At 40.0% G+C, this 12,378-nt stretch overlaps 1 protein-coding gene across 4 annotated transcripts in view; it reads left to right on the plus strand.

The window, feature by feature from the left end:
• LOC124161958 (AT-rich interactive domain-containing protein 2) overlaps nt 1-12,378 on the plus strand; it is a 151,121-nt gene that overhangs the window by 49,999 nt on the left and 88,744 nt on the right. For all 4 annotated transcript variants that reach the window (XM_046538235.1, XM_046538236.1, XM_046538237.1 and 1 more), the window contains exon 3: nt 1,275-1,372. In XM_046538235.1, coding sequence (XP_046394191.1) covers nt 1,275-1,372 — 98 coding nt within the window. The remainder of the gene's footprint in view (nt 1-1,274; nt 1,373-12,378) is intronic.

The following is a 12,378-nucleotide window of genomic DNA, read 5'->3' on the forward strand; positions in this document are numbered from 1 at the left end:
AGGCCTCAGAGTAAAAAATGAAAAAAATAAATGCTGATTACTAAGGAACCATGGCCCGTAAAGCAGTGGTTATTGTTTCATTTTGAAGAAAATTCATTTATGCACATTATGGCATAACTTGCAAGTCATTTGAAGCACTAATAAACAAATAGGACTTGTTTTAACAATAAAAATTAGTCATTATTTAATAATTTATTGCTAAAAAAGGCCACCTTTTATTTTCTTTAAAATTTCTCAGGGGGTAGTTGAAATGTTCTGCTTTCAATTAAAAAAATAATAGGTAATAAAAGGTAATATTTTTAACTTTATGTTTTAAGGCATGTCAAAGTTAGGAAGGTTTTCGACTCTTTTACACCAAGATTGCATACCTTCAAGGGAAAAAATGAAGGTTCATTCTACTTATGTTAGCATTCATAACAGTGAAAAGTTCATATTGCTTAGATACTGCTTTCATATTTTTAAGTTTCAGAGAAATCGGTGATGGTCAACTGACATGATTTTGCACTATCTGCCTAATTTGAGATGAAATGGCCCTGTTCCATTCATTCCCGCTGCAATTCTGGCAGCGTAAATAATTTTCCGTTTTCTTTCTTCCGAGAACATGGTGACCATACGTTCCTTCCGCAGGATTTATGACAGGATATATAAATAATTATAGCTATTATTCCATCTTTATAATCTAACACTTGGTTTTTATAAGCCCAAATTCTCTCACCCTTAATGCTTAGGACGATTTATAATAATCGGGCGAAATATCTTAATTAATTTAGGCAATTTCAGAATCAGTATTTACATAAAATTGATAATGGTGAAATAAAACCAGAGGAAATCGATTGCTCCCTTATTACTATGGAAAAGTTAAGAGAAGTTATCGGACTTAATTATATTTGGTGTAATTATGTATTTGGAGATTAGATGGAATTTGTGTTCACCTCATGAAATCACTCTCGGCATGTGTTTTCACGCAAGGTTACTTTGGACAGGTGAGGGTAGAGCTCACCCCTAACTTATCCGCATGCGTATGAGGTTCTCACAAGCAGCAGAGGTGGTGTAGCTCCTTTTTCTGGGTCTCCTGGCATTGGTAAGATAATTATTTGGGTTGTCCGAAGGCTTCATCTAGGATTTTATTCCCTTCAGTTGGTAGTTATCACTCTACCAAGTACGATAATGCGCTCCAACATGTTGGTATGTATGCTGTATTAAACGTTGCATCACCATCGCCCCATAAATTCGCTTTGTGGCAAAAATACTTACGTTTACAATTTCTTCTCCAGGTCAACAGCCGGAATGAGTGGGAGGTTCTGGCGGAGCAGTTCAACGTTCCCAGGTCGTGCGTGAACAGTGGTGTGGCGCTTAAACAACTCTACATAAGGTAAGCAAAGTGATTGGCTCTTCACTGTCATTTTTTGAATCCGAGTAGCTCTAATTGAGACGTCTACGGAGTCTTTCTATTTTTATGTGCTTAAGTGGAATGGTATTTGTGTATCGAGCGTGTATGCGGGAGAATGCTTTGGATTTCTGTGTTGAGTATTGGTGATTGCTCTTGGGTCTGCAAGGACGGTTGAAATTTTCGTGCTAATGAACCTATAACAGTCATTAAAACCACTGTCATTACTCGTCTCATCACATTCTGTAGTAACTTTGACTCTTTATTTAACTTGATATTTCAGGGTGTTTAATTAACTTTCATGATGAGAGTATTTAAGATCTACATCTTCTGGAGTAGGTAGTGAAGAGAGCCCGCCGTGCTATTATTTGCAAAGATTAGGGTAATGTGATTATGACCATGCTGTTTTTTCCTGCTGCGTTCATATGTGGCGTTAGTTTAACAGAATATGTAGGCGATTTATTTAAACTCATCCAATTGGGGTGACTTGCAGTTGTAGAAACGTTTCTACCAGTTGAAGATGCTACGCACTGCGTTTAAATGATTCAACAATCATCATCAATAAATTCAATTCTATGAGGGTGCGTGGTGGCCCAGTGGGTTTATTATTGGACTGCGGATCAGAGGATTCCTGGTTCAAATCCTGGGTGAAGCCTTCGTTCACCCCGTATCAAAATCTAAATCCTCGAAGTCCAGGTGGTCCATGGAAAGGAACTGCCCCCCTACCCAAAATGTGTCATATTTTCTCGCCTGTTACTTTTTCTGAGGTGAGCTCTCAACTAACCATACCAACTTCCGAGTTGAATCAATTTTGGCCCACAAATGCTTATGTCTAGGAGCGAATGGGTCCTCCAGGAAAACTCTGGGAATATTTAAGTGCTATATTGGAGAGTATCTACACCCTAGTGAATCACCGCCGCTTTCGGACGTTGTCCCTGCGTCGGGGCGTGCCATAGGTTTCGCGCGGGGGGTCACCTGCACTCGGCGGACGGAGGCTGCTTAGAGTGAGTGAGCCGATGCGACATGGGCCCGAGGCCGACTGAGACGCGGAGGCCACGAGGTGGTGGAGGCATGGGCGGGAGGGGAGGAGGAGGAGGAAGTAGGGGAGGGGGAGAGTGTGGGGATTGGTCCGGGAAGAAGAGAAAAGAGGATCGGGCGGCCCCGCCCCCTCCTTCACTGCCGGCCCTCCCCTCGCACATCTGATGTGTACTACTCCCACCGCCCCTCCTGCAGCATCTACGTCCCACCCCCCTCCTCCCTCGCGAAGCATTGACCTAGTTACGGAGGGAGGGGATGGGGTTTCTGTTTGGGTGTTTTTGGGATCGCGATTGGGTTGTGTGCGTGTGGGTTTTATTTGTGTGCTATCAGCCGGCGCCGTGCCATCTTGATAGGGGTAATGGGATATGCGCAGTATATGCAAGTGAATGTATTAGTCGCGAATGGCTATTTTTTATGTAGGCAGGGTTTATACCGATCTGGATTAATATAAATCGGGACTGGGAGTCAAGGAAATGGCAGGGAAATAATGTTCTGGCCAGGTATAAACTTCAGAGGTTTAATACGAAGGTGAAATATTTGTTGAACGCGCGGAACATTGCTGCGTTCGAGCGTTCTAGGTGGTTGCTTGCAGGTTGCTTGCATGTTGCTCGCATTTAGTAAGAGAGAAGAAGGTGAAGACGTGATGATTGTGTAAAATTGGCCGTCCTGAATGCCAGGACGGAGAAGTTTGTGGTTGAGAAGGGTGCGGAAAAAGTGCTAATGATGACCAAATTGCTGCAATATTGGTCAGCCAAGCATAAGTTTCGTTTTTTTGTGCTGGTTTGTGTGATTTTTAATTATCTCAGGTTATTTTGAGTTGACTTTTAATTCCGGCTAAAATATGGTAGACCCCTGAGATAAAGAAATTTTCTTTAAAAATATACCATCCTGCATTTTTCTAAAATAATCCTTTAAGGGTGCTTTTCCAATAATACGGAGCCAAGGAAATTTCAAAACTTATAATCAGGGAAGTAGGAAATGAGAAGTAGGTTTAACCCTGTGAAGGTGTTTCATATGTGTCATAATTGTGACAGTGGTGGCACAAACCAATAGACGACCTTAATCTGAATACCTCCACAATCCCGATCAAAATAACCTCAAACTCTCATTTTTTGCCCCAAGGATTATAGAAGGGTAGAAAAGGTGAAGATGAAGGGTTGAACAGAAAGGAGTGGGGAATCACAACTTAAATTGTATTAATGGCTGTACCCGTCGTCCGGACCGAATTCTCACCCTATTCTGGGATATTGAAGTAGATCATAAGAGAAGATCCCAAACCTCTCTATGTGAGGAAATTTGAGACTTCAAGGGAGGAAAATGATAGTATATATTTTTTATGTTGTGCAGCAAGACACTGAAGATCGAAGGCGATTGTACGCAGATATATATTATTAAAATCAACACCAAAATTAGCTTAAATTGTGATAATAATATGAAAAGCCTCATGTTAACAAATGTGGCCTGTGTATGAGGGAGTTTATAGTAAAGAACTAATTTTTCGTGGATTGAGAAATACGGGCTGCATTGCAAATTAGCCATTTACTATTTGAAGACTTGATGAGGTTTTCAAGTCTCACCCAATATGATTGATTATCTGCAATTAAGACAGTATTATCTTTGCTCCAAACTGCATATCTTGACTTTGTGTTAATCACTTCCGCTTCGTTGCTCTTGGAATTCGTTGTTTGTTTTCTGGGTGTTGGCGCAATGGCATCCATTCTCTGCATGATCTTCCTCAACGAGTGATGGGATGAATGGTGGCATTCGTAGGTCTCGATTTTGGTCATTGCCATCCACTATTTATGTTGATGGTACGTGATCATTTACCGCACTTATCGGCGTATTTTGGTAATCGTAAACCAACGCTATGGATGTCCATTGACTCTCGTAGGTCATTTTTACCATCAGCTATCGAAGGCTATTCTTGGCATTCATCCGCAAGGTTAATCCGCGGTTCTTGTTGTACGAAAATCCAACCCTTCGGTTACGAAGACGATTGGGGGTCAGAAGTCATAATTGACTTTTACAGACCATTTTCACATATTTTTCTACAACACGGTGTTCAGTTTTCTAGAGTTAATGTCCGTTGACTGTCAGAGGCTGTCAGCTGCCTTCTAGCTACCTGTTAGATACCTAATTGGCGTCATTGTGCTGATAATGCGACAAAGCATAAGAACTTTATGAACATAAAACGGAAATAGTGCATCTTAGGGGAGATTGCAGTTGAAATAAAACATTACCTACTTATCTAATGGATTATTCATCATCTATAAAATTTCAGTGAATTTGTAATTTTTAATACATTTCATTTTATAAGAAATGATTAGCACTGCCATCGAAGACCGTGCACGACCGTAGATGAGTCAACTGTTGGACATCGGACTGGCGAGGTAGTCCGTGACCGCTAACAAAATAGTCATCAAGTTATGTTTACGCGTAGAAGTTGGCTGCTACCGAAGTCGATTATGATGCTGCACTTGTGCGTGGGAATAGTGACTGCTAAGAGAATAGAGACCGGATAGTGCTTCACGGTTACTGTCCACATAAATTAGTTGAGCGCAATAATCGACTGCTATGGCTCTCTCAACTTCGACGTGTAAATCTAGCTTAAGCTAGGTAGTTGATGTCCACTTACGAAATCGTAGCCAGGGGTTGGTTAATTTTAGTCATCGGAAACCGATGGCAAAAATCTCCCGTGGAGCATGCAGCTAGGTGAGTCGGCGGGAGGTGGTGGAGGAGTCTGGGGGACGCCCGGTGACGTACCACCCTAGCCTCTGAGTAGGATCCGATCGAGACTGGAGGCAGACGGGAGGGGAGGGGCGGAGGGGGTTGGTGGTGGGGAGTACCAGAGGTGTTGGCGTCAGCCGTGGGGTGGGGGGCACCGAGGAGCAGTGGTGGGGGCAGAGGTTTTGTGAATGAGAGTGAGAGCGCCTTTCCCCCCCTCCCCCCGCCTCCTCCTCTCTATTTTACCCCGTCCCCGCAGCGCGCGCGCGCGGCGTCGGTGGTGGTGCGACCCCTCATTCATAGGCCCGTCTCCTCCCGGAGGCGCAGGCCGAGAGAGGCCCCGTGGCCTGAGAGGGAGGCCGGCCTGTTTCGCGGGGCTTCCCCTCTCGGAGACCGACCATGCACCACACACGCCCCCCCCCGTGTTCCGTGGGGAGCGGGCACGAAGTGGTCGGCCCGCGACACCCAAGTCTCGGCCCGGGTGTCCCCTAACCCGGAATCCTAAGGGAATTCGGGGTGTGCCTTGGATAAATCGACTTTGCAGCGCCCGTAGAGAATTATCCCTACGCGTTGTATTCTCAGAACTCACACAAGTAAAAGAAAAATACTCCTCCTCCTATAACTTTTCATTTCTAATATTATTCTGGTAGTGTTGATGCTTACTTGATATTCTTCACTTATTCATACGCTTTCATCTCATATTTGGAAAATGGTTTGCAGAACTGTCTTAGAACTATATCTGATAATGCAAGTCCCCATTTTTTCCTTGCCTGATAATATGTGAGAGGATATTTTAAGTTGCACATCCTTATAAAATATGTGGACGGTTTATTAATCTCATCTGATCGGTTAACTTGCAAAAGAGTATGTAAGTTCCTATCATCTCAAGATGTTACATACAGCTTTAAAATGACTAAACAACTATGCATTCTTGTCAGTAATCCAACCCTATGGCTAATATCTACTATATAAATGCTTATGATTAGTGCTGGATTGCACCCTGAAAAACAGAGCATCGCCCCTTGAGACGGAATCTCAAGGAATATTTCGATTTATCCTCATTGAACACCCTGTATCGCATCCTCCGCATGGCGCACCCTCGCCGAATACCTGATATGGGCAATCAAGGGACGTCTCTGTGAAGATAATGGCAGAAAACCACCCTTTTCCTCTTTATGGAGGAATTTGTAAGAATTCTATTCCAATGTAATCGAATCTTGTGTGTTTTGTCACGATATGTATACGTTCCGGGTTCAACTCAGTTGTTGCCCTCTGGTCGGAAGTTCGATGTTGAGATTACCCTAAAATTTACAATCTTTTTGGTACAGCTAGGTGGATGACAGCGAAGAGAGGGACTGTGGTTCATAATATTTTCTCTACCTCTCAGATGCTTAATATTTCACTTTTCGTATTTTGGTACTATTTATATTTTACAGCTAGTAATTAGCAAAGCATTTCCCTCTCATCCTTTCCCGACAGTAAATTTTTCATGTCCATTGGCTCTTTCAAAGACTATTTCATTTATTTATTTGCTTTAATAAATGTAAATTCTTCTTCCCGTAGTTAATTTTTCATCTTCATTCCTCTTGGTCCGATTATTTAGGGGTACAATGACAAATTAGAATAATATTTGGGTACTTCGAAAATTAATTTTCATCAAATATTTAATTTGAGAACTGAGTTATCGATGATGTAAGTTAGACTCATAGATAATAAGAAAGTAAGAAAACCCATAACAACAGTTATCGAGCCTAGATCATTGGGAATAATGGGGGAAATCCCTCCAAGAAACCTAGAAAAAATTATTTTTATGGAGGATAATTTTTTATTTCGTCACAACCCTGTGTAATTCGTAAAACGAATGCCAAACCGATGAATTAGTCAACCAGATAACTTTGCGCTCCGCTTTTAGGGCCTAGTTTTTGGTATCCCACATCATATATCCACACTTTCCTTGGATCTCACCTAAACCTTTTCTTAGATCGTCCCCAATGGCAATGAATATAGCAATCGTGATGATTATTATTTAATCCCGCAGGTAAGCATGCCATTAAGGGTAAAGAGGACAGAGAACTTCCTTACAACCAGTCTTTTTTTCCTTCTGGAATTCATTTAAAACTTAGGCTAACATTTTAAAATCTTCCGGGAAAATAGTTTCGACTTTCGTAAAAGTCTGCTTGCATATCACATCGGAAAAATTTTCCTCGGACATTTTATGGTGTAAAATTATGTGTTTGAGATACAGCCGAATGCTTACCAAAGTTCTGATTTGGGTACCCTGGCAGTTTCAATATTATGGAGTGAGTCTGAAGCAAATAATTCGTTGCGACATAAAGACATTAAAATCGTTCAAGAGGTAATAATACGTACTTTTATGGTTTTCTGTTTAGGTATTGTGGGTCGTGTATTTGGGTCCCGATCGAAGGGTCTGAGTTCAAATTCTGGTGATGCCTTAGGGAACCCCAACAAAATTCTTTCACAATTCGGGATCCATTAGTGGAAGTACTAGCCCTCCTACCATGTATGTACTCACACACGCATGGCTTATTCCGAGGTGATCTTTACCCTTATCTATCCAAAATAACATTCGGGTTGAACCTCTGAATGTTACCCGTTTTCGAAATTAGACCACGATGCAACAAGCCTTTCACCCCCTTCTGGGGTAAGTAACTTCCTGCAATGTTATTAAATCGGTGGGATTTGAATTGTGCTCATTTCAAGCGCATTTTTAATTATAATAATTTGATATTTTTACTTTTAACTTATTTGTCGGCACTCTTGGCCTTTCCATCATCGATATCCGCAGACATTTATTATATATTTCATATTACGTTTCCTGTAATTATATTCGAGTTGAATAGTTTTTTAATATCTCCAGCTATATGATTTTACCGTCAATGTAACTACTGCCTGATTTATTCATGCCGTTTTAAATTCAATGCAGTTGTCCACGTTCGTCATCTTTTTTCTTATTTCTCACATTATTTATCCATCACCACAAAAATTCGGGGGAAATTTTCAGGTGGCCCAGCATTTGATCCGACTACTCGTTTATTGGGTTCAAGTGAGGAACTAGTCTTTACCAAGTTTACTCATATATATATTGCTGGGAAAAGGTTTCGTTTTTTTATGAAAGTCTGTTAGGTTTCTTTGTACAAATTTTCTATTCTTCAGTCATCAGAATTTTTTATTCTTCTCCCTGTATCACTTTATTACATGTGATTATTATTTCGTGAAATGGGTAAATCCGTAATACTCTTTATTTTGCGATTTTACGTGTTTATACACGTTCATCTCTCATCTTCATCTTATCCTTGATATCTATATTAGACTTTCATTTCGTTGTACTTTTGCTGCAATGACAACTTCTGTTCACCTTGTTCCGCAGATTTAGCGTCGTTATTCCGGTAGCTGGAATGATTCTGGAAGTTCTATTTTACCTAGTTCTGTTATTTTTTAAACTTCAGTTTGGAATCTTTAGAACACGCCCTCGATGATTGATCCATATTCGGTAAATTTACAACGAATCTATCGTTCGCTCGTTGTTTTCGTATAATTTTGACTGAAACACGAACAAAATATCTATAAAACCCATCGGGTGCTGATTTTTTCTTTTATTTTTAAATTTCTCCCTTATTGGAGAGCTGTTTTTTGGCATCAGTTTAACTTTGAAAATACATATACCACAACTAATGAACCATTAATTTCGCCTCTATTGTTACATTACATGGAGTCGATAAGCATAAAATATTTATCTCGATAAGCTAAATATGTGGGCCTACTTTAATAAATAAGCTCTTCAGTGGGCCTACTTTAATTTCATTAAGAGGGATTTATTCACTGTAGTCGGTGTCGTTAGTTTTTTGAACTTATGTAATTTTTTCTCTCTTTAATGCCAGAATTCAGGTTTGTTGTTTTTTTTTAAGATACGCCAGAATTCACTGTTATTGTCATCATTGGTATCAATCTTGTATCTCGTCTGAAGTTTACTTCTTCCGCGAAGTATTTTGTTAGCACAAAGGGTGTCTGTTCTGACTGCTTATATTTCGTATTATATTTTTCCCTGAAGAAAAAATAATTACCCAAAACATACGTTAGGGGAGTACTCAAATTCGCGAGAATAAGAATATTTGAGCATCGTTTCTCATGAATGCTTCTCAACCAGCACCGCATATTTTCAGGGAAAATTTATCTTTCCAGTTTATCTTTTGGTTTTATGCTTACATTTTTGAAAGAATGTATAAGGTCATTATTCAGAAAACATTTTTTAATATTACTGTAAATGTCAATATCATGACGGGCTCTCGTATAGGCTGTCGTATATTAGTGAGACACTAGTGTTATAGTGACAAATTTTACTCTAATTCCCGCCAGTTCATTGAATGATTACAATCATTACGATAATTTTTTTCAATACCAGTGAGAATCTTTTCCTCTCTGACCTGGCCTGTTATGCTCTCGAATTTTTCTAGATCATCTTTGAAATAATCCTATTCAATTGTGATACATAATGTAACTTTAGTGCAGTTGTGAGCATTAGATGTGTAACCTTGCATTTGGTCAATTGAATTTTGTCGCTCTAATGTCGTATTTTTATCAGTTTTTTTGTCTCCATCTTGATAGGTCTTGTTCGTTTTTATCTGGTAGACTTGACCATTTCGGTCTTCACTCGGGTTAATTTTAAGTGGCGTAAAACAATCTTTTTTAAAGAGCCCTGCGCAAGATCTCGCAAGGGTTTATCTCCGTATTATGAATGTGGTATAGGTTTCGACCGTTTGAACCGTCACTTCTTCGTTGCCTTTGTGGTAACGTTTCTGACATTGCTTATTATTTTCCTATTTAATTATTTTGTGTAAGATTGTGAGTTCCTTTTATACGAAAGCGTTACTTACCTCGGAGCGAAAATGCCCGGCCTGGAGTTGTACCTATGTCAATCTTCTGTATAAATTCCTGCGTGTATTTTTTTCCTTTCCCATTACTTAGGGGGGCATCCATAAATTACGTGAGGCGTTTAGGGAGGGAGAGGGGGTCAAGCCGATTCTCACCCAATTTCACGTAGGGGGGTCCGGGAAAGTATCACGTAATATTTTTCCGCAAAAAACAGAGTAAAACTGTGATATTATTAGAAGTATCTTAAATATTAATCTAAACTAATCTTAAATAAAAATCTTAAACAAATGTTTATTTTTATAAATCCAAAATAATTAATTATATTTACGCAGAAAATCCGCACTTTGAACTATCTCACGTGAGATGATAGGGAGGGAGAGAGAGAGAGAGAGAGGGAGAGAGAGAGAGGGTCGACCAAATTCACGATATCCACTAAGGTAGGGGGAGTACAAAAAACGCCAAAATCACCTCCCATAATTAATGGACGCCCCCTCATCTGGTGTTATCTTCATCCATTCTTGTATTTTTTCACGGTTTACATTGCTATCATCTGTTGCGGGAATCATGATATCATTGCAGTTTTCTATTATTCCTCCTAGCGAGAAGCCTCATTATAGCATCTTAAGGCCGTTTAACACGGGGCAGGGAATTGCGCAGGTTAGAGCTGCATTAATTTCTAAAATGGCGTGGAATTGCGCGAATACATGAACGAAATTAGAACAGGGGCTATTTTACCGTCTCGCATCCACGCATTCTCGCATGTGTTCTAGCAATTCACCGCTTTACACGACGCAATTTTGATTGCGCCTTCGCACGTACGCCAGAGGCGCAATTCCGTGTACCGTGTAAAACGGCCTTTACAATTAGATGTTCAGTTTTGCGTCTAGTATTTTTCTGCGTGCTTGCCTTCCTTCAATTTATCTGTCAATCATCCATGCTCCTCATCTAGTCATTTTGTAATAATATTAATACCAAAATGTCATTAGTTACCTAGTGACCCTTCTTTGTTGATTTCAATCATGTCAACTTCTTGGAAGCATCCTCTTCGCCAACCTCCCCATATATGTTTCCATATCACTTTGCTTTCGTACGATAGTTTTTAATTTATTTTATTTGGAATTGATGCTGTTGTTTCTCTTTAACGTGCGAGTATATCTGTTCATGAGCCGCCTTGTGCTGTCTTATTCGTATTTTTAACCGCCTCTGTTTTGCGTTTCAGTTCCTTTCTGCTGTATATCTACTATTTTGCTGTTAAATCTTTCTAGCTTACATTAACTTACATTCTCTTTTTAAAATATGCTTCTTTCGTTTCTTTATTGGCATGACCCCTACCCTTCAACTTCTCCTTTCAAATGTCATTCCCTTCACGTCGGCTTGTATTGTTTTTCTTTACCTAGGCTCCCGTATGTCTGATCAAGTATACACGAGTCAGTTTCTCTTATCGACGCATGCCTATTGTCCTTATCGAGTGTAAATTCTTTTGGGTTCCAATCTTGGTCTTATTTTACTAGAATAGCTGTCAAAGTCTCACTCTTAGCGTTCTCTCGGTAACGAGCTTTACTCCATTAGCATGCTCTGCAATTTTCATTTTACAATTACATGTCCATTATTATTTTTCCATTTTCTGTCTCACATCTATTTTGTCGTAAAAAAATTGCATGCCCTTTAAGTACAGTCTGGCACGACTTCGATATTTATCACTGTTTCACATAAACCGTCAAATTTAATAATCTTGAGAAATTCTTCGAGGTGTGTATGAACGAGGTCCTCACTCCCATGTACCATATAATTTCTCCATAATCATTTTTTAATATAATTATTTCCATTGATGTGAAATTTGTGTACCATTTGTGTTAAGGTGATATTTTCATCCATCAGCTCTGTAATGTCGTGGCTATATGATGGTGCAAAAATGGTTTAACAGCCTGTGGTATTACAGTTTGTTAGTACGCGTGAATTGTTTTGGGCCGTGTGGTGTGCATGAGGGAGTCCAATTGCATGCTGCATACTGGTGATTGATAGGTGATCACCCCCTGCTGAACACCCTAGAGGTGGCTCGCAGGGTATTATGTAGACGTAGGTAGAGGGTGCTTTCACCCGTTTGTGAATTTGCAGAATCGTTGCGTGTCCTGATATTCCTAATAAATATTATCGAGTGTCAGTACAGCCTGCTTCCTTATCGCATAAGTATGTTGCTTCCGTTATAGTGGACTTGGTATCAGCTCATTCTTGAACCCTCACTCATTAAAGCATTTTCAAATGGTCCAGTTCACTCGATCTTAGATATTGGCGCAACAAATGATGAAAGTAAAGTAGGTTCTTGCGACTTTGTTAAAATA

Source organism: Ischnura elegans, chromosome 7 (assembly GCF_921293095.1).
Source record: "Ischnura elegans chromosome 7, ioIscEleg1.1, whole genome shotgun sequence".
NCBI lineage: Eukaryota > Metazoa > Arthropoda > Insecta > Odonata > Coenagrionidae > Ischnura > Ischnura elegans.